This window comes from Oncorhynchus mykiss, unplaced genomic scaffold (assembly GCF_013265735.2).
Source record: "Oncorhynchus mykiss isolate Arlee unplaced genomic scaffold, USDA_OmykA_1.1 un_scaffold_144, whole genome shotgun sequence".
Classification (NCBI taxonomy): Eukaryota; Metazoa; Chordata; class Actinopteri; order Salmoniformes; family Salmonidae; genus Oncorhynchus; species Oncorhynchus mykiss.
Genome location: NW_023493665.1, coordinates 107,027 through 131,832, shown reverse-complemented (window position 1 = coordinate 131,832; position 24,806 = coordinate 107,027). Strand labels below are relative to the sequence as shown.

The 24,806-nt window shown below is 41.3% G+C and overlaps 1 protein-coding gene across 2 annotated transcripts in view; it reads right to left on the bottom strand.

Annotated features, from left to right (window-relative positions):
- Positions 1-24,764, bottom strand: part of LOC118947131 (glypican-6-like) — a 198,173-nt gene extending 173,409 nt beyond the window's left edge. For both annotated transcript variants that reach the window (XM_036972373.1, XM_036972374.1), the window contains exon 1: positions 24,275-24,764. In XM_036972373.1, the coding sequence (XP_036828268.1) occupies positions 24,275-24,754 (480 nt within the window). In that variant the 5' untranslated portion in view covers positions 24,755-24,764. The remainder of the gene's footprint in view (positions 1-24,274) is intronic.
- Positions 24,765-24,806: the final 42 nt, after the last annotated feature.

Sequence of the window (24,806 nt, the reverse complement as noted above, 5' to 3'; positions counted from 1 at the left end):
TACATACTCTATATAGTCCCCTGACCCCTATACATATTGTATCTACAGAGCCTGTATATAGTCACCTGACCCCTATATATACTGTATCTACTGACCCTGTATATAGTTACTGACCCTTTATATAGTTACTGGCCCTGTATATAACTACTGACCCTGGAACTGTCCCTGTATATAACTACTGACCCTGTATATAACTACTGACCCTGGAACTGTCCCTGTATATAACTACTGACCCTGGAACTGTCCCTGTATATAACTACTGACCCTGGAACTGTCCCTGTATATAACTACTGACCCTGGAACTGTCCCTGTATATAACTACTGTCCCTGTATATAACTACTGACCCTGTATATAACTACTGACCCTGGAACTGTCCCTGTATATAACTACTGACCCTGTATATAACTACTGACTCTGTATATAACTACTGACCCTGTATATAGCTACCGACCCTGTATATAACTACTGACCCTGTATATAACTACTGACCCTGTATATAGCTACAGACCCTGTATATAACTACTGACCCTGTATATAACTACTGACCCTGTATATAACTACTGACCCTCTATATAGCTACTGACCCTGTATACAACTACTGACCCTGTATATAGCTACTGACCCTGTATATAACTACTGACCCTGTATATAACTACTGACCCTGTATATAGCTACTGACCCTGTATATAGCTACTGACCCTGTATATAACTACTGACCCTGTATATAACTACTGACCCTGTATATAACTACTGACCCTGTATATAACATCTGACCCTGTATATAGCTACTGACCCTGTATATAACTACTGACCCTGTATATATCTACTGACCCTGTATATAACTACTGACCCTGTATATAACCACTGACCCTGTATATAGCTACTGACCCTGTATATAACTACTGTCCCTGTATATAACTACTGACCCTGTATATAACTACTGACCCTGTATATAGCTACTGACCCTGTATATAACTACTGTCCCTGTATATAGCTACTGACCCTGTATATAACTACTGACCCTGTATATAACTACTGACCCTGTATATACCTACTGACCCTGGAACTGTCCCTGTATATAACTACTGACCCTGTATATAGCTACTGACCCTGTATATAACTACTGACCCTGGAACTGTCCCTGTATATAACTACTGTCCCTGTATATAACTATTGACCCTGTATATAGCTACTGACCCTGTATATAACTACTGACCCTGTATATAACTACTGACCCTGCATATAACTACTGACCCTGGAATTGACCCTGTATATAACTACTGTCCCTGTATATAACTACTGACCCTGTATATAGCTACTGACCCTGTATATAACTACTGTCCCTGTATATAACTACTGACCCTGTATATAACTACTGACCCTGGAACTGTCCCTGTATATAACTACTGACCCTGTATATAACTACTGACTCTGTATATAACTACTGACCCTGTATATAGCTACCGACCCTGTATATAACTACTGACCCTGTATATAACTACTGACCCTGTATATAGCTACAGACCCTGTATATAACTACTGACCCTGTATATAACTACTGACCCTGTATATAACTACTGACCCTCTATATAGCTACTGACCCTGTATACAACTACTGACCCTGTATATAGCTACTGACCCTGTATATAACTACTGACCCTGTATATAACTACTGACCCTGTATATAGCTACTGACCCTGTATATAGCTACTGACCCTGTATATAACTACTGACCCTGTATATAACTACTGACCCTGTATATAACTACTGACCCTGTATATAACTACTGACCCTGTATATAGCTACTGACCCTGTATATAACTACTGACCCTGTATATATCTACTGACCCTGTATATAACTACTGACCCTGTATATAACTACTGACCCTGTATATAACTACTGACCCTGTATATAGCTACTGACCCTGTATATAACTACTGTCCCTGTATATAACTACTGACCCTGTATATAACTACTGACCCTGTATATAGCTACTGACCCTGTATATAACTACTGTCCCTGTATATAGCTACTGACCCTGTATATAACTACTGACCCTGTATATAACTACTGACCCTGTATATAACTACTGACCCTGGAACTGTCCCTGTATATAACTACTGACCCTGTATATAACTACTGACCCTGTATATAGCTACTGACCCTGTATATAACTACTGACCCTGGAACTGTCCCTGTATATAACTACTGTCCCTGTATATAACTACTGACCCTGTATATAGCTACTGACCCTGTATATAACTACTGACCCTGTATATAACTACTGACCCTGCATATAACTACTGACCCTGGAATTGACCCTGTATATAACTACTGTCCCTGTATATAACTACTGACCCTGTATATAGCTACTGACCCTGTATATAACTACTGACCCTGTATATAACTACTGACCCTGTATATAGCTACTGATCCTGTATATAACTACTGACCCTGTATATAACTACTGACCCTGTATATAACTACTGACCCTGTATATAACTACTGACCCTGTATATAACTACTGACCCTGTATATAACTACTGTCCCTGTATATATCTACTGACCCTGTATATAACTACTGACCCTGTATATAACTACTGACCCTGTATATAGCTACTGATCCTGTATATATCTACTGACCCTGTATATAACTACTGACCCTGTATATAGCTACTGACCCTGTATATAGCTACGGACCCTGTATATAACTACTGACCCTGTATATAGCTACTGACCCTGTATATAGCTACTGACCCTGTATATAACTACTGACCCTGTATATAACTACTGACCCTGTATATAACTACTGACCCTGTATATAACTACTGACCCTGTATATATCTACTGAACCTGTATATAACTACTGACCCTGTATATAACTACTGACCCTGTATATAGCTACTGAACCTTTATATAACTACTGACCCTGTATATAACTACTGTCCCTGTATATAACTACTGACCCTGTATATAACTACTGACCCTGTATATAACTACTGACCCTGGAACTGTCCCTGTATATAACTACTGACCCTGGAACTGTCCCTGTATATAACTACTGACCCTGTATATAACTACTGTCCCTGTATATAACTACTGACCCTGTATATAACTACTGACCCTGTATATAACTACTGTCCCTGTATATAACTACTGAACCTGTATATAACTACTGACCCTGGAACTGTCCCTGTATATAACTACTGTCCCTGTATATAACTACTGACCCTGTATATAACTACTGACCCTGTATATATCTACTGACCCTGTATATAACTACTGACCCTGGAACTGTCCCTGTATATAACTACTGTCCCTGTATATAACTACTGACCCTGTATATAACTACTGTCCCTGTATATAACTACTGACCCTGTATATAACTACTGACCCTGGAACTGTCCCTGTATATAACTACTGTCCCTGTATATAACTACTGTCCCTGTATATAACTACTGACCCTGTATATAACTACTGACCCTGTATATAGCTACTGACCCTGTATGTAACTACTGACCCTGTATATAACTACTGACCCTGTATATATCTACTGACCCTGTATATAACTACTGACCCTGTATATAGCTACTGACCCTGTATATAACTACTGACCCTGGATATAACTACTGACCCTGTATATAACTACTGACCCTGTATATAACTACTTACCCTGTATATAGTTACTGAACCTGTATATAGCTACTGTCCCTGTATATAGCTACTGACCCTGTATATAGCTACTGTCCCTGTATATAACTACTGACCCTGTATATAGCTACTGCCCCTGTATATAGCTACTGACCCTGTATATAGCTACTGTCCCTGTATATAACTACTGACCCTGTATATAGTTACTGAACCTGTATATAGCTACTGTCCCTGTATATAGCTACTGACCATGTATATAGCTACTGACCCTGTATATAACTACTGACCCTGGAACTGTCCCTGTATATATCTACTGTCCCTGTATATAACTACTGTCCCTGTATATAACTACTGACCCTGTATATAACTACTGACCCTGTATATAGCTACTGACCCTGTATATAGCTACTGACCCTGTATATAACTACTGACCCTGTATATAACTACTGACCCTGTATATAACTACTGACCCTGTATATAACTACTGACCCTGTATATATCTACTGACCCTGTATATAACTACTGACCCTGTATATAACTACTGACCCTGTATATAACTACTGACCCTGTATATAACTACTGACCCTGTATATAACTACTGACCCTGTATATAACTACTGACCCTGTATATAACTACTGACCCTGTATATAGCTACTGAGCCTGTATATAACTACTGACCCTGTATATAGCTACTGACCCTGTATATAGCTACTGACCCTGTATATAACTACTGACCCTGTATATAGCTACTGACCCTGTATATAGTTACTGACCCTGTATATAACTACTGACCCTGTATATAACTACTGACCCTGTATATAACTACTGACCCTGTATATAGCTACTGACCCTGTATATAACTACTGACCCTGTATATAGTCACCTGACTATATTCTCAATTCACTGGTTACGATGGCAACACCCACCCGTAACACGCGCTCCAGCAGGTGTATCTCACTAATCGTCCCTAAAGCCAACACCTCATTTGGCCGCCTTTCCTTCCAGTTCTCTGCTGCCTGTGACTGGAACGAATTGCAAACATCGCTGAAGTTGGAGACTTTTATCTCCCTCACCAACTTCAAACATCTGCTATCTGAGCAGCTAACCGATCGCTGCAGCTGTACATAGTCTATCGGTAAATAGCCCACCCATTTTCACCTACCTCATCCCCATACTGTTTTTATTTATTTATTTTTCTGCTCTTTTGCACACCAATATCTCTACCTGTACATGACCATCTGATCATTTATCACTCCAGTGTTAATCTGCATAATTGTAATTATTCGCCTACCTCCTCATGCCTTTTGCACACAATGTATATAGACTCCCCTTTTTCCTACTGTATTATTGACTTGTTAATTGTTTACTCCATGTGTAACTCTGTGTTTTCTGTTCACACTGCTATGCCTTATCTTGGCCAGGTCGCAGTTGAAAATGAGAACTTGTTCTCAACTAGCCTACCTGGTTAAATAAAGGTGAAATAAATAAAAAATAAAAGTATATAACTACTGTCCCTGTATATAGTTACTGACCCTGTATATAACTACTGACCTCTCTCTCTCTCTCTCTCTCTCTCTCTCTCTCTCTCTGACATTTAGCGACAGGAAATGAGCACATAATGAGATCAACATGATGGATTAATCCTGTTGGCTCAGAAATATCCAACTTCCTGTCTGTCATCCTCGGTAAATATGAACCTCTTTCCATGGGTTTGCATTCCAAATGGCACCCTATTCATTAGATAGTGCACTACTACAGGCCCTGGTAGTGCACTATAGAGTAGAGGGAACAGGGTGCTGAGGCAGAATGATCCCAGGCAGAGCACCCTATTCATTAGATAGTGCACTACTACAGGCCCTGGTAGTGCACTATAGAGTATATGAAACTGGGTGCTGAGGCAGAATGATCCCAGGAAGAGAGAGCTTTCCCTGATGTGGCAGAATGAGACACGGGTGCTCTTTAAACCTTCCTGACCAAACCCATCCAATCAGATTTGCAAAGCATCTCTAACGCGGCTCAACTGTGTTTAAAGTGCCAGAGGACCACCTTCTAAACGCTCATCGTAATCTCTAACCCTGTGGTTTCACTGCTCTTAATGTAGGACAGGATGGAGAAAACCAGCCTGTCGTAATCCTGTTGTGTGTCATTTGATCTGTTTCCACATCAGCCAGCCATAAGCACTAGAACAGTTAGCTGCCATACCATTCAGTATAGTACAGTACAGTACCCAGCAGGTTGCCTAGTTACAGTCTCTCATACCATTCAGTATAGTACCCACCAGGTTGCCTAGTTACAGTCACTCGTACCATTCAGTATAGTACCCACCAGGTTGCCTAGTTACAGTCTCTCATACCATTCAGTATAGTACAGTACAGTACCCAGCAGGTTGCCTAGTTACAGTCTCTCATACCATTCAGTATAGTACCCACCAGGTTGCCTAGTTACAGTCACTCGTACCATTCAGTATAGTACCCAGCAGGTTGCCTAGTTACAGTCTCTCATACCATTCAGTAAAGTACAGTATAGTACCCACCAGGTTGCCTAGTTACAGTCTCTCATACCATTTTAGTATAGTACAGTACAGTACCCAGCAGGTTGCCTAGTTACAGTCTCTCATACCATTCAGTATAGTACAGTATAGTACCCACCAGGTCGTCTAGTTACAGTCTCGCATACCATTCAGTATAGTACAGTATAGTACCCACCAGGTTGCCTAGTTACAGTCTCTCATACCATTCAGTATAGTACAGTACAGTACCCAGCAGGTTGACTAGTTACAGTCTCTCATACCATTCAGTATAATACAGTACAGTACCCAGCAGGTTGCCTAGTTACAGTCTCTCATACCATTCAGTATAGTACAGTACAGTACCCAGCAGGTTGACTAGTTACAGTCTCTCATACCATTCAGTATAGTACAGTATAGTACCCACCAGGTCGTCTAGTTACAGTCTCGCATACCATTCAGTATAGTACAGTATAGTACCCACCAGGTTGCCTAGTTACAGTCTCTCATACCATTCAGTATAGTACAGTACAGTACCCACCAGGGGACCTAGTTACAGTCACTCATACCATTCAGTATAGTACCCACCAGGTTGCTTAGTTACAGTCACTCATACCATTCAGTACAGTACCCAGCAGGTTGCCTAGTTACAGTCTTTCATACCATTCAGTATAGTACAGTACAGTACCCAGCAGGTTGCCTAGTTACAGTCTCTCATACCATTCAGTATAGTACAGTATTGTATCCACCAGGTTGCCTAGTTACAGTCTCTCATACCATTTAGTATAGTACAGTATAGTACCCACCAGGTTGCCTAGTTACAGTCACTCATACCATTCAGTATAGTACCCACCAGGTTGCCTAGTTACAGTCTCTCATACCATTCAGTATACTACCCACCAGGTTGCCTAGTTACAGTCACTCGTACCATTCAGTATAGTACAGTATAGTATCCACCAGGTTGCCTAGTTACAGTCTCTCATACCATTCAGTATAGTACAGTATAGTACCCACCAGGTTGCCTAGTTACAGTCTCTCATACCATTCAGTATAGTACAGTACAGTACCCAGCAGGTTGCCTAGTTACAGTCACTCGTACCATTCAGTATAGTACAGTATAGTATCCACCAGGTTGCCTAGTTACAGTCTCTCATACCATTCAGTATAGTACAGTATAGTACCCACCAGGTCGTCTAGTTACAGTCTCGCATACCATTCAGTATAGTACAGTATAGTACCCACCAGGTTGCCTAGTTACAGTCTCTCATACCATTCAGTATAGTACAGTACAGTACCCAGCAGGTTGCCTAGTTACAGTCTCTCATACCATTCAGTATAATACAGTATAGTACCCACCAGGTTGTCTAGTTACAGTCTCTCATACCATTCAGTATAGTACAGTACAGTACCCAGCAGGTTGACTAGTTACAGTCTCTCATACCATTCAGTATAGTACAGTACAGTACCCAGCAGGTTGCCTAGTTACAGTCTCTCATACCATTCAGTATAGTACAGCACAGTACCCAGCAGGTTGCCTAGTTACAGTCTCTCATACCATTCAGTATAGTACAGCACAGTACCCAGCAGGTTGACTAGTTACAGACTCTCATACCATTCAGTATAGTACAGCAAAGTACCCAGCAGGTTGACTAGTTACAGCCTCTCATACCATTCAGTATAGTACAGCACAGTACCCAGCAGGTTGCCTAGTTACAGTCTCTCATACCATTCAGTAGAGTACAGCACAGTACCCAACAGGTTGCCTAGTTACAGTTTCTCATACCATTCAGTGTAGTAGAGTACAGTACCCAGCAGGTTGCCTAGTTACAGTCTCTCATACCATTCAGTATAGTACAGTATAGTACCCACCAGGTCGTCTAGTTACAGTCTCGCATACCATTCAGTAGAGTACAGTATAGTACCCACCAGGTTGCCTAGTTACAGTCTCTCATACCATTCAGTATAGTACAGTACAGTACCCAGCAGGTTGCCTAGTTACAGTCTCTCATACCATTCAGTATAGTACAGTACAGTACCCAGCAGGTTGACTAGTTACAGTCTCTCATACCATTCAGTATAGTACCCACCAGGTTGCCTAGTTACAGTCTCTCATACCATTCAGTATAGTACAGTATAGTACCCACCAGGTTGCCTAGTTACAGTCAATTATACTTTTCAGTATAGTACAGTATAGTACCCACCAGGTTGCCAAGTTACAGTCTCTCATACCATTCAGTATAGTACAGTATAGTACCCACCAGGTTGCCTAGTTACAGTCTCTCATACCATTCAGTATAGTACCCACCAGGTTGCTTAGTTACAGTCTCTCATACCATTCAGTATAGTACCAACCAGGTTGCCTAGTTACAGTCTCTCATACCATTCAGTATAGTACCAACCAGGTTGCCTAGTTACAGTCTCTCATACCATTCAGTATAGTACCCACAGGTTGCTTAGTTACAGTCTCTCAAACCATTCAGTATAGTACCCAACAGGTTGCCTAGTTACGGTCACTCATATCATTCAGTGTAGTACAGTATAGTACCCACCAGGTAGCCTAGTTACAGTCTCTCATACCATTCAGTATAGTACCCACCAGGTTGCCGAGTCATGAGAGACACAGAGTTAACACAGAGCCATGAAAACACCTGTAGTTATTAGAGCCATGAAAACACCTGTAGTTATTAGAGCCATGAAAACACCTGTAGTCATTAGAGCCATGAAAACACCTGTAGTTATTAACACAGAGCCATGAAAACACCTGTAGTTATTAGAGCCATGAAAACACATGTAGTTATTAGAGCCATGAAAACACATGTAGTTATTAGAGCCATGAAAACACCTGTAGTTATTAGAGATATGAAAACACATGTAGTTATTAGAGATATGAAAACACATGTAGTTATTAGAGACATGACAACACCTGTAGTTATTAGAGACATGAACACACATGTAGTTATTAGAGACATGACAACACCTGTAGTTATTATAGACATGAAAACACCTGTAGTTATTAGAGACATGAAAACACCTGTAGTTATTAGAGACATGAAAACACCTGTAGTTATTAGAGACATGAAAACACCTGTAGTTATTAGAGACATGAAAACACCTGTAGTTATTAGAGCCATGAAAACACCTGTAGTTATTAGAGACATGAAAACACCTGTAGTTATTAGAGACATGAAAACACCTGTAGTTATTAACACAGAGCCATGAAAACACCTGTAGTTATTAGAGCCATGAAAACACCTGTAGTTATTAGAGCCATGAAAAGACCTGTAGTTATTAGAGCCATGAAAACACCTGTAGTTATTAGAGCCATGAAAACACCTGTAGTTATTAACACAGAGTCATGAAAACACCTGTAGTTATTAGAGCCATGAAAACACCTGTAGTTATTAGAGCCATGAAAACACATGTAGTTATTAACACAGAGCCATGAAAACACCTGTAGTTATTAGAGACATGAAAACACCTGTAGTTATTAGAGACATGAAAACACCTGTAGTTATTAGAGACATGAAAACACCTGTAGTTTTTAGAGACATGAAAACACCTGTAGTTATTAGAGACATGAAAACACCTGTAGTTGTTAGAGACATGAAAACACCTGTAGTTGTTAGAGACATGAAAACACCTGTAGTTATTAAAGACATGAAAACACATGTAGTTATTAACACAGAGACATGAAAACACCTGTAGTTGTTAGAGACATGAAAACACCTGTAGTTATTAGAGACATGAAAACACCTGTAGTTATTAACACAGAGACATGAAAACACCTGTAGTTATTAAAGACATGAAAACACCTGTAGTTATTAAAGACATGAAAACACCTGTAGTTATTAACACAGAGTCATGAAAACACCTGTAGTTATTAGAGCCATGAAAACACCTGTAGTTATTAGAGCCATGAAAACACATGTAGTTATTAACACAGAGCCATGAAAACACCTGTAGTTATTAGAGACATGAAAACACCTGTAGTTATTAGAGACATGAAAACACCTGTAGTTATTAGAGACATGAAAACACCTGTAGTTTTTAGAGACATGAAAACACCTGTAGTTATTAGAGACATGAAAACACCTGTAGTTGTTAGAGACATGAAAACACCTGTAGTTGTTAGAGACATGAAAACACCTGTAGTTATTAAAGACATGAAAACACATGTAGTTATTAACACAGAGACATGAAAACACCTGTAGTTGTTAGAGACATGAAAACACCTGTAGTTATTAGAGACATGAAAACACCTGTAGTTATTAACACAGAGACATGAAAACACCTGTAGTTATTAAAGACATGAAAACACCTGTAGTTATTAAAGACATGAAAACACCTGTAGTTATTAACACAGAGTCATGAAAACACCTGTAGTTATTAGAGACATGAAAACACCTGTAGTTATTAGAGCCATGAAAACACCTGTAGTTATTAGAGACATGAAAACACCTGTAGTTATTAGAGACATGAAAACACCTGTAGTTATTAACACAGAGACATGAAAACACCTGTAGTTGTTAGAGACATGAAAACACCTGTAGTTATTAGAGACATGAAAACACCTGTAGTTATTAACACAGAGACATGAAAACACCTGTAGTTATTAAAGACATGAAAACACCTGTAGTTATTAAAGACATGAAAACACCTGTAGTTATTAACACAGAGTCATGAAAACACCTGTAGTTATTAGAGCCATGAAAACACCTGTAGTTATTAGAGCCATGAAAACACATGTAGTTATTAGAGACATGAAAACACCTGTAGTTATTAAAGACATGAAAACACCTGTAGTTATTAACACAGAGACATGAAAACACCTGTAGTTATTAGAGACATGAAAACACCTGTAGTTGTTAGAGACATGAAAACACCTGTAGTTATTAGAGACATGAAAACACCTGTAGTTATTAAAGACATGAAAACACCTGTAGTTATTAACACAGAGACATGAAAACACCTGTAGTTATTAGAGCCATGAAAACACCTGTAGTTATTAGAGACATGAAAACACCTGTAGTTATTAACACAGAGCCATGAAAACACCTGTAGTTATTAACACAGAGCCATGAAAACACCTGTAGTTATTAGAGCCATGAAAACACATGTACTTATTAGAGCCATGAAAACACATGTAGTTATTAGAGACATGAAAACACCTGTAGTTATTAGAGACATGAAAACACCTGTAGTTATTAGAGACATGAAAACACCTGTAGTTATTACACAGAGTAATGAAAACACCTGTAGTTATTAGAGACATGAAAACACATGTAGTTATTAGAGACATGAAAACACCTGTAGTTATTAGAGCCATGAAAACACCTGTAGTTATTAGAGCCATGAAAACACATGTAGTTATTAACACAGAGTCATGAAAACACCTGTAGTTATTAGAGCCATGAAAACACCTGTAGTTATTAGAGACATGAAAACACCTGTAGTTATTAGAGCCATGAAAACACCTGTAGTTATTAGAGCCATGAAAACACCTGTAGTTATTAGAGCCATGAAAACACATGTAGTTATTAACACAGAGTCATGAAAACACCTGTAGTTATTAGAGCCATGAAAACACCTGTAGTTATTAGAGACATGAAAACACCTGTAGTTATTAACACAGAGACATGAAAACACCTGTAGTTATTAGAGCCATGAAAACACCTGTAGTTATTAGAGCCATGAAAACACCTGTAGTTATTAACACAGAGCCGTGAAAACACCTGTAGTTATTAGAGACATGAAAACACCTGTAGTTATTAACACAGAGACATGACAACACCTGTAGTTATTAGAGACATGAAAACACCTGTAGTTATTAGAGACATGAAAACACCTCACACTGTCTGTTGATTAGAGACAGGTTCAACCTTACTGGAGGAGAGGTGTGGTATCTGTCTGTTGATTAGAGACAGATTCAACCTTACTGGAGGAGAGGTGTGGTATCTGTCTGTTGATTAGAGACAGGTTCAACCTTACTGGAGGAGAGGTGTGGTATCTGTCTGTTGATTAGAGACAGGTTCAACCTTACTGGAGGAGAGGTGTGGTGTCTGTCTGTTGATTAGAGACAGGTTCAACCTTACTGGAGGAGAGGTGTGGTGTGGTGTCTGTCCACCTGTCTGCTTTCAACTACAGTCCTCGGAGAAACGCAGATTTCTAAAACAGATCAAGTATTGAAATTAATTATAGGATGTAACTGATCTAAAAACAGTATGTCCACGCAATTTTCAATTTGAATCAAGTTGAAGGAAAGGGTACAGTGCTTGATGTTTTAATGGACTCTATATGCAGTCATGGGACTGAGTTGAGTCCGCTGGGCCCAGAAGTCATACTGGCTATTTATGGCTGAAAAGAGCAGCGAGCACCGAGGGTGAATCTGAACCAGCAAGACAGTGAGGAGGTGAATCTCAGGTCAAGGTGATTTGTCCTGTCAAGTGACTTCCACTCTTCCTCTCTGTCGCTTCCCCTCTCTTCTCTCTTCCTCTCTGTCGCTTCCCCTCTACTCTCTCTCCCTCTCTCTCTCTTCCTCTCTCTCTTCTTCTCTCCCTCAATCTCTTCCTCTCTGTCTCTTCCCCTCTCTTCTCTCTTCCTCTCTGTCGCTTCCCCTCTCCTCTCTCTTCCTCTCTGACCCCAGTTACCCCTATTTCTCCAGACCCCAGTTACCCCTATATATCTAGACCCCAGTTACCCCTATATATCTAGACCCCAGTTACCCCTATATCTCTATACCTCAGTTACCCCTATATCTCCAGACCCCAGTTACCCCTATATCTCTAGACCCCAGTTACCCCTATATCTCTAGACCCCAGTTACCCCTATATCTCTAGACCCCAGTTACCCCTATATCTATATACCTCAACAGAGAAAAGGTCAGGCTGTAATCAACAGAGTAAAGGTCAGGGATGTGGTGTTGGGGGAAAGGCTATAACACTAGAATGAAATTAAATACTTGGTCCAACAAAACGTCTGCCAACCACACCCTCCATCTCTCTCTCCCTCCCTCCATCTCTCTACCCCCTGTCCCTCTCCCTCCATCTCTCTACCCCCTGTCCCTCTCCCTCTCTCCATCTCTCTTCCCCCAGTCCCTCTCCCTCCATCTCTCTAGCCCCTGTCCCTCTCCCTCCCTCCATCTCTCTACCCCCTGTCCCTCTCCCTCCCTCCATCTCTCTACCCCCTGTCCCTCTCGCTCCATCTCTCTACCTCCTGTCCCTCTCCCTCCCTCCAATCTCTCTACCTCCTGTCCCTCTCGCTCCCTCTCTCTACCCCCTGTCCCTCTCCCTCCATCTCTCTACCCCCTGTCCCTCTCCTCCCTCCATCTCTCTACCCCCTGTCCCTCTCCCTCCCTCCATCTCTCTACCCCCTGTCTCTCTCCCTCCGTCTCTCTCCCTCTCCCTCCATCTCTCTCCCTCTATCTCTCTCCCTCTATCTCTCTCCCTCTATCTCTCTCCATCCATCTCTCTACCCCTTGTCTCTCTCCCTCTATCTCTCTCCCTCTATCTCTCTCCATCCATCTCTCTACCCCCTGTCCCTCTCCCTCCGTCTCTCTCCCTCTATCTCTCTCCGCTCAGAGGACCAATGGAGGTGATACAGCAGCATTGTATCACTGTCAGACCGCAGCGTCTTTAAGCCCTTCTCCTCTCAGGGGCCAGAGGAAACACCCTCATTTACATAAACTGTCTGAAGACTAAACCCCAAAGCCTAAAGCAGCTCAAAACAACAAGCCAATTGTCCTAATCATTAGTAACGATTGTTGGGGGTCAACAAACGAAGGCGAGTGAGTGGAAAAGCACAAGCAACACGTGATGTGTTAGTGGAATCTCTTTCAAACTGTCGTGTAACGCAACACATCATCTCTCCTCAGCACCATTACGTTATATAAGATGAATGTGGATGTCAGTGAAAACAGGGCTTACATAACTGTTGTAAGTAAAAAGCCAAAGAGGTTTAACCGGGAGATTTCACCACTAAGCCATGTAGCCTAGTGCTATTCATATTATTTCTCATTAAAGGTTGGTATTTATGATCTGATAAACAGATTTATTTTTCTTATAGCAAAGTATTTGCTTACAAAACAACATATAAACGGTGATTCAAAAAGCTGTATGTTTGTTTTCTATATTTTCTCGTCTATAATTCCTGATTAAACATGTCACTTCAAAGCGGTAGATTTTGGTGCGGCAGGTCACCTAGTGGTTAGAGCGGTGGGCCAGAGAACGAAAGGTTGCTGGATCGAATCCCCGAGCTGACAAAGTCGTTCTGCCCCTGAACAAGGCAGTTAACCCACCGGTTAACCCACTGGTTAACCAACTGGTTAACCTGGTAGACCCTCAGTGTAAATAATAATTTGTTCTTAACTGACTTGTCTTGTTAAATAAAGTTTAAATTAAGGTAAAATAAAACATTTCTGTTCTATGTGCTGTATGTATATGTGCTGTTTGTCTATGTGCTGTATGTCTATGTGCTGTACGTCTATGTGCTGTATGTCTATGTGCTGTATGTCTATTATGTGCTGTATGTCTATGTGCTGTATGTCTATGTGCTGTATGTCTATGTGCTGTATGTCTATGTGCTGTATGTCTATTATGTGCTGTATGTCTATGTGCTGTTTGTCTATGTGCTGTATGTCTATGTGCTGTATGTCTATGTGCTGTACGTCTATGTGCTGTACGTCTATGTGCTGTATGTCTATTATGTGCTGTATGTCTATGTGCTGTATGTCTATGTGCTGTATGTCTATGTGCTGTATGTCTATGTGCTGTATATCTATGTGCTGTATGTCTATGTGCTGTATATCTATGTGCTGTATGTCTATGTGCTGTATGTCTATGTGCTGTATATCTATGTGCTGTATGTCTATGTGCTGTATGTCTATGTGCTGTATGTCTATGTGCTGTATGTCTATGTGCTGTATGTCTATGTGCTGTATGTCTATGTGCTGTATGTCTATGTGCTGTATGTCTATGTGCTGTATGTCTATGTGCTGTATGTCTATGCCTCCGGTAATTGAAGTTCCGTTTAAGCATCTTTTGCTTTCGGTTTTATACACCAGCTTCAAACAGCTGAAAATACAATATTTTGGGTTATGGCTAATATATTTATATTCTATATTTTCACAGCGGGTTTAGATGGTACAATGATTCTAACTACACTACACTCGCTTGTTTTGTCCCATAAACTGAAAAGAGGTGAACTATTAGAGTTTTACAACCGGGGAAACGGAGGAGTGATTTCTGCATAGTGTCTCTAGCAGACCGTTTCATTCAGAGGGATGGTTTAATCTTCACACAACATCAACTATAAGACAACACTGCTCAGAGAGGACCAAGGGGAACTAGGTAATAATCATTGTCAAGATGTTGACTTCTTCTTTTTGATGAGACTTGTATATAGTTCAATAGGCAGGACAATAAAGGAGAATAACAGAAGCAGGGCATTGTAAAGGAGAATAACAGAAGCAGGGCATTGTAAAGGAGAATAACAGAAGCAGGGCATTGTAAAGGAGAATAACAGAAGCAGGGCATTGTAAAGGAGAATAACAGAAGCAGGGCATTGTACAGGAGAATAACAGAAGCAGGGCATTGTAAAGGAGAATAACAGAAGCAAGGCATTGTAAAGGAGAATAACAGAAGCAGGGCATTGTAAAGGAGAATAACAGAAGCAGGGCCTTGTAAAGGAGAATAACAGAAGCAGGGCATTGTAAAGGAGAATAACAGAAGCAGGGCATTGTAAAGGAGAATAACAGAAGCAGGGCATTGTAAAGGTGAATAAAAGAAGCAGGGCATTGTAAAGGAGAATAACAGAAGCAGGGCATTGTAAAGGAGAATAACAGAAGCAGGGCATTGTAAAGGAGAATAACAGAAGCAGGGCATTGTAAAGTAGAATAACAGAAGCAGGGCATTGTAAAGGTGAATAACAGAAGCAGGGCATTGTAAAGGAGAATAACAGAAGCAGGGCATTGTAAAGGAGAATAACAGAAGCAGGGCATTGTAAAGGAGAATAACAGAAGCAGGGCATTGTAAAGGAGAATAACAGAAGCAGGGCATTGTAAAGGAGAATAACAGAAGAAGGGCATTGTAAAGGAGAATAACAGAAGCAGGGCATTGTAAAGGAGAATAACAGAAGCAGGGCATTGTAACGACAAGCACATTTCACACTGCTGGTCCTTCAGACTATTGATTTTCACACTAGTGGCCTTCAACACCATACATCCTATACAACAACACAGGTCTGGGATCATGCATCCGTTAAGCAGGGCTCATACAGACATTGACGAGGCAAATTCGAGGACTTTCAGGGACATTTTCAACCACTTAATTGTTATTTTCAAGGACCTCAGTGTTATACATTTGTTTGATTTATATACTGGACAGATAGATCCTAATATAGAACATGTAAAATGTCAAAAAGTATTAAATTACCACTTCAAATGATGTTTTAGGCCTTGCTATTGATATTCAGAGGACTATTACATTATGACATGTGTTTTAGGCCTTGCTATTGATATTCATAGGATTATTACATTATGACATGTGTTTTAGGCCTTGCTATTGATATTCAGAGGACTATTACATTATGACATGTGTTTTAGGCCTTGCTATTGATATTCAGAGGACTATTACATTACGACATGTGTTTTAGGCCTTGCTATTGATATTCAGAGGACTATTACATTATGACATGTGTTTTAGGCCTTGCTATTGATATTCAGAGGACTATTACATTATGACATGTGTTTTAGGCCTTGCTGTTGATATTCAGAGGACTATTACATTATGACATGTGTTTTAGGCCTTGCTGTTGATATTCAGAGGACTATTACATTATGACATGTGTTTTAGGCCTTGCTATTGATATTCAGAGGCTATTACATTACGACATGTGTTTTAGGCCTTGCTATTGATATTCAGAGGACTATTACATTATGACATGTGTTTAAGGCCTTGCTATTGATATTCATAGGATTATTACATTATGACATGTGTTTTAGGCCTTGCTATTGATATTCAGAGGACTATTACATTATGACATGTGTTTTAGGCCTTGCTGTTGATATTCAGAGGACTATTACATTACGACATGTGTTTTAGGCCTTGCTATTGATATTCAGAGGACTATTACATTATGACATGTGTTTTAGGCCTTGCTATTGATATTCAGAGGATTATTACATTATGACATGTGTTTTAGGCCTAGCTATTGATATTCAGAGGACTATTACATTATGACATGTGTTTTAGGCCTTGCTGTTGATATTCAGAGGACTATTACATTATGACAGGTGTTTTAGGCCTTGCTGTTGATATTCAGAGGACTATTACATTATGACATGTGTTTTAGGCCTTGCTATTGATATTCAGAGGACTATTACATTATGACATGTGTTTTAGGCCTTGCTATTGATATTCAGAGGACTATTACATTATGACATGTGTTTTAGGCCTTGCTATTGATATTCAGAGGACTATTACATTATGACATGTGTTTTAGGCCTTGCTATTGATATTCAGAGGACTATTACATTATGACATGTGTTTTAGGCCTTGCTGTTGATATTCAGAGGACTATTACATTATGACATGTGTTTTAGGCCTTGCTATTGATATTCTTAGGATTATTACATTATGACATGTGTTTTAGGCCTTGCTATTGATATTCAAAGGACTATTACATTATGACATGTGTTTTAGGCCTTGCTATTGATATTCAGAGGACTATTACATTATGACATGTGTTTTAGGCCTTGCTATTGATATTCAGAGGACTATTACATTATGACATGTGTTTTAGGCCTTGCTATTGATATTCAGAGGACTATTACATTATGACATGTGTTTTAGGCCTTGCTATTGATATTCAGAGGACTATTACATTATGACATGTGTTTTAGGCCTTGCTATTGATATTCAGAGGACTATTACATTATGACATGTGTTTTAGGCCTTGCTATTGATATTCAGAGGACTATTACATTATGACATGTGTTTTAGGCCTTGCTATTGATATTCAGAGGACTATTACATTATGACATGTGTTTTAGGCCTTGCTATTGATATTCAGAGGATTATTACATTATGACATGTGTTTTAGGCCTTGCTATTGATATTCAGAGGACTATTACATTATGACATGTGTTTTAGGCCTTGCTATTGATATTCAGAGGACTATTACATTATGACATGTGTTTTAGGCCTTGCTATTGATATTCAGAGGACTATTACATTATGACATGTGTTTTAGGCCTTGCTATTGATATTCAGAGGACTATTACATTATGACATGTGTTTTAGGCCTTGCTATTGATATTCAGAGGACTATTACATTATGACATGTGTTTTAGGCCTTGCTATTGATATTCAGAGGACTATTACATTATGACATGTGTTTTAGGCCTTGCTATTGATATTCAGAAGACTATTACATTATGACATGTGTTTTAGGCCTTGCTATTGATATTCAGAGGACTATTACATTATGACATGTGTTTTAGGCCTTGCTATTGATATTCAGAGGACTATTACATTATGACATGTGTTTTAGGCCTTGCTATTGATATTCAGAGGACTATTACATTATGACATGTGTTTTAGGCCTTGCTATTGATATTCAGATGATTATTTCATTGTCACATGTGTGAGAATAGCACTAATCTCACCATGAATAGCGGTAGCACTAATCTCTCCATGAATAGCAGTAGCACTAATCTCTCCATGAATAGCGGAAGCACTAATCTCTCCATGAAAAGCGGTAGCACTAATCTCTCCATGAATAGCAGTAGCACTAATCTCTCCATGAATAGCGGTAGCACTAATCTCTCCATGAATAGCGGTAGTACTAATCTCTCCATGAATAGCGGTAGCACTAATCTCTCCATGAATAGCGATAGCACTAATCTCTCCATGAATAGCGGTAACACTAATCTCTCCATGAATAGCGGTAGTACTAATCTCTCCATGAATAGCAGTAGCACTAATCTCTCCATGAATAGCGGTAGCACTAATCTCTCCATGAATAGCGGTAGCACTAATCTCTCCATGAATAGCGGTAGCACTAATCTCTCCATGAATAGCGGTAGCACTAATCTCCATGAATAGCGGTAGCACTAATCTCTCCATGAATAGCGGTAGCACTAATCTCTCCATGAATAGCGGTAGCACTAATCTCTCCATGAATAGCGGTAGCACTAATCTCTCCATGAATAGCGGTAGCACTAATCCCTCCATGAATAGCGATAGCACTAATCTCTCCATGAATAGCGGTAGCACTAATCTCTCCATGAATAGCGGTAGCACTAATCTCTCCATGAATAGCGGTAACACTAATCTCTCCATGAATAGCGGTAGCACTAATCTCTCCATGAATAGCGGTAGCACTAATCTCTCCATGAATAGCGGTAGCACTAATCTCTCCATGAATAGCGGTAGCACTAATCTCTCCATGAATAGCGGTAGCACTAATCTCTCCATGAATAGCGGTAGCACTAATCTCTCCATGAATAGCAGTAGTACTAATCTCTCCATGAATAGCGGTAGCACTAATCTCTCCATGAATAGCGGTAGCACTAATCTCTCCATGAATAGCGGTAGTACTACTCTCTCCATGAATAGAGGTAGCACTAATCTCCATGAATAGCGTTTTTTTTTTTTAAACGGAGGGCCAAGTTGAAACCGACGTTAGATGCTGTCGTCATAGTAACCGCACAGTGTTTTATTTATTAAACGGAAGGCCAAGTTGAAACCGACGTTAGATGCTGTCGTCTTAGTAACCGCACAGTGTAAACGGAAGGCCAAGTTGAAACCGACGTTAGATGATGTCGTCATAGTAACCGCACAGTGTTTTTTTATTACCACAGTTCACTTGAAGCAGCGGGAAACAGAACGAAAGTGGCCACCTGTGACCCCTCCCACTCTGTCTGCCGAATTCATTCTCTTTGCTCTTGTTTTCCTTATTAGGATGTCGGTGGGCGGGGCTGGGAGGGTCGTCAGCGACATGGACACACCTGGGCTGGGTGTGTCCCGGGATAAATACACCTCTTCCCCCAGTCATTGAGGAGACTCTCTCCATGCAGACACACCTGGGCTGGGTGTGTCCCGGGATAAATACACCTCTTCCCCCAGTCATTGAGGAGACTCTCTCCATGCAGACACACCTGGGCAGGGTGTGTCCCGGGATAAATACACCTCTTCCCCCAGTCATTGAGGAGACTCTCTCCATGCAGACACACCTGGGCTGGGTGTGTCCCGGGATAAATACACCTCTTCCCCCAGTCATTGAGGAGACTCTCCATGCAGACACACCTGGGCAGGGTGTGTCCCGGGATAAATACACCTCTTCCCCCAGTCATTGAGTAGACTCTCTCCATGCAGACACACCTGGGCTGGGTGTGTCCCGGGATAAATACACCTCTTCCCCCAGTCATTGAGGAGACTCTCTCCATGCAGACACACCTGGGCAGGGTGTGTCCGGGGATAAATACACCTCTTCCCCCAGTCATTGAGGAGACTCTCTCCATGCAGACACACCTGGGCTGGGTGTGTCCCGGGATAAATACACCTCTTCCCCCAGTCATTGAGGAGACTCTCTCCATGCAGACACACCTGGGCTGGGTGTGTCCCGGGATAAATACACCTCTTCCCCCAGTCATTGAGGAGACTCTCTCCATGCAGACACACCTGGGCTGGGTATGTCCCGGGATAAATACACCTCTTCCCCCAGTCATTGAGGAGACTCTCTCCATGCAGACACACCTGGGCTGGGTGTGTCCCGGGATAAATACACCTCTTCCCCCAGTCATTGAGGAGACTCTCTCCATGCAGACACACCTGGGCTGGGTGTGTCCCGGGATAAATACACCTCTTCCCCCAGTCAATGAGGAGACTCTCTCCATGCAGACACTGATTTTAGTTGTGGCTTTTTTTGTGGCTGTTTTTGTTGGTTTGCATTGGCACCTTTCAACACCCCTCATTGTCACATTTATGCAGGCAACCCACTTACACTACTGACTACACAAATTACATTTAGTTTACTTCAGTTAATAAATATATTTTGTTGTTCCTTACCTCCACATTGTCTCCCTTTATGTTACTTTGAGCCGGTTCGCAACGCCACCGTCTCACAACAAACGGATTTAAAATAAAGGAAATAACATCAGATATTCAGCTACAACAAGGACTTGTCCCTAAACGGAGGAAACGTCTGATTCCCCAGGTAAACCAGGTATTCATACACCATCACAACCAGGTAAACCAGGTATTCATACACCATCACAACCAGGTAAACCAGGTATTCATACACCATCACAACCAGGTAAACCAGGTATTCATACACCATCACAACCAGGTAAACCAGGTATTCATACACCATCACAACCAGGTAAACCAGGTATTCATACACCATCACAACCAGGTAAACCAGGTATTCATACACCATCACAACCAGGTAAACCAGGTATTCATACACCATCACAACCAGGTAAACCAGGTATTCATACATCATCAAAACCAGGTAAACCAGGTATTCATACATCATCACAACCACGTAAACCAGGTATTCATACACCATCACAACCAGGTAAACCAGGTATTCATACACCATCACAACCAGGTAAACCAGGTATTCATACACCATCACAACCAGGTAAACCAGGTATTCATACACCATCACAACCAGGTAAACCAGGTATTCATACACCATCAAAACCAGGTAAACCAGGTATTCATACATCATCACAACCACGTAAACCAGGTATTCATACACCATCAAAACCAGGTAAACCAGGTATTCATACATCATCACAACCACGTAAACCAGGTATTCATACACCATCACAACCAGGTAAACCAGGTATTCATACACCATCACAACCAGGTAAACCAGGTATTCATACACCATCACAACCAGGTAAACCAGGTATTCATACACCATCAAAACCAGGTAAACCAGGTATTCATACATCATCACAACCACGTAAACCAGGTATTCATACACCATCACAACCAGGTAAACCAGGTATTCATACACCATCACAACCAGGTAAACCAGGTATTCATACACCATCACAACCAGGTAAACCAGGTATTCATACACCATCACAACCAGGTAAACCAGGTATTCATACACCATCACAACCAGGTAAACCAGGTATTCATACACCATCACAACCAGGTAAACCGGGTATTCATACACCATCACAACCAGGTAAATCTGTTGAGCTCCAAATTCAACCACTTCAAGCCCCCTTGTAATTGTATAACATTGCAAGTGTAACACGGAAACCAAAATGGATACGTCATGTCATTACCAGGTCATGTTGTGAGGAAGCCATGTGATTGGTTGTCATTATATCCAGAGGAATTAATAGGAAGAAAAAGCATTGTCTGTTGAGTAATAGTCTATCCTAAACAATGGCGCACAGTAGACTCACTCGGTGGACCAATCTGAGGCACAATGAAGTCACTACCTTGATGCTTTCTCTGTTAAATCTAACGAGACCCTGCTGTAACTCAAGCAGACAACAACAGATCAACATCAATTCACTGGGGATATCAGCTCCAACGGGGCTCTTCACCAGCGTAACGAATGATACAACAACATATTCTGGACATTCCTCACAGACACCGTTTTCCATCACTTGGGCTGTTGTTGTCCTTCCATACACCATCACAACCAGCTGTGGTTGTCATTACATACACCATCACAACCAGCTGTTGTTGTCATTACATACACCATCACAACCAGCTGTTGTTGTCATTACATACACCATCACAACCAGCTGTTGTTGTCATTACATACACCATCACAACCAGCTGTTGTTGTCATTACATACACCATCACAACCAGCTGTTGTTGTCATTACATACACCATCACAACCAGCTGTTGTTGTCATTCCATACACCATCACAACCAGCTGTTGTTGTCCTTCCATACACCATCACAACCAGCTGTTGTTGTCCTTCCATACACCATCACAACCAGCTGTTGTTGTCCTTCCATACACCATCACAACCAGCTGTTGTTGTCATTACATACACCATCACAACCAGCTGTTGTTGTCATTCCATACACCATCACAACCAGCTGTTGTTGTCCTTCCATACACCATCACAACCAGCTGTTGTTGTCATTACATACACCATCACAACCAGCTGTTGTTGTCATTACATACACCATCACAACCAGCTGTTGTTGTCCTTCCATACTCCATCACAACCAGCTGTTGTTGTCATTCCATACACCATCACAACCAGCTGTTGTTGTCATTCCATACACCATCACAACCAGCTGTTGTTGTCATTACATACACCATCACAACCAGCTGTTGTTGTCATTACATACACCATCACAACCAGCTGTTGTTGTCATTACATACACCATCACAACCAGCTGTTGTTGTCCTTCCATACACCATCACAACCAGCTGTTGTTGTCATTACATACTCCATCACAACCAGCTGTTGTTGTCCTTCCATACACCATCACAACCAGCTGTTGTTGTCATTCCATACACCATCACAACCAGCTGTTGTTGTCGTGCATTCCATTAAGAGATCAGCAGCTGAGCCCCAGGCATAGCTAGTCTGCCCCATGCATTCCATTAAGAGATCAGCAGCTGAGCCCCAGGCATAGCCAGTCAGCCCCATGCATTCCATTAAGAGATCAGCAGCTGAGCCTCAGGCATTGTGGAGTACACCCCCAGAGCCAGACAGAACAGGTGAGAGGTTACCAGATGGTCCTCTAGGTCACTGCTTCCCAAACTGGGTGCTTTCTACTTCCTCTTCATAGTTGTAATAGTAGAATGCACAAGGTGCAATTTTGGAAATTGGGTAGTGCATTATCAGAGTTAGAGTTAGGGTCAGAGTTAGGGTCAGAGTTAGGGTCTGGGTCAGAGCTAGGGTCAGGGTCAAAGTTACGGTCAGAGTTAGGGTCTGGGTCAGAGTTAGGGTCAGAGTTAGGGTCTGGGTCAGAGTTAGGGTCAGAGTTAGGGTCTGGGTCAGAGTTAGGGTCTGGGTCAGAGTTAGGGTCAGAGTTAGGGTCAGGGTCAGAGTCAGGGTCAGAGTTAGAGTCAGGGTCAGGATTCGGGTGAGAAGACCATAAACTGAGTAACGTACCTTAGCCACCCTGTTAGCCACCTCCCTGCCCACCATGAGGCCCTGGACGAAGGTCCTTGCAGCGATGAAGGCCCTCGTAACCTGGGCCTTTAGTTTCCGGGGTACGTCACCGAAAGGCTTCAGCTGGTCAGTGTATTTACTGACGCACTCCAAGTAGTCGTCGGTGAAGTGGTACTGAGAGTTCAGCAGCTGAAACATCCTCTCTAGCAGACGGGACCAGAAGTCATTCAGCATCTCCTCCAGGTTGACGTTCCCCCCAGTGTAGTAACGCTTCAGCTCCGTGAACAGGTCCTGGAACAGCTCACTGTTCTGCATGTACAGCTTCCCGTAGGTCCGCGTGAACATGTTATTCAGGGATTTCTCACTGTTGTCGAGGAGCTCCAGGAAGAACTCTGTAAGAAGGGAGAGGGGAGAGAAAGAGGAGGAACGATTCAGAGGTGAAGAGATGGAACGTTGACTTTGCATACAGAAGCTCAGCATTGTGTCTATGGAATGTCATTTATTGTATTGTACTGTATGCAAGGCCATGTCT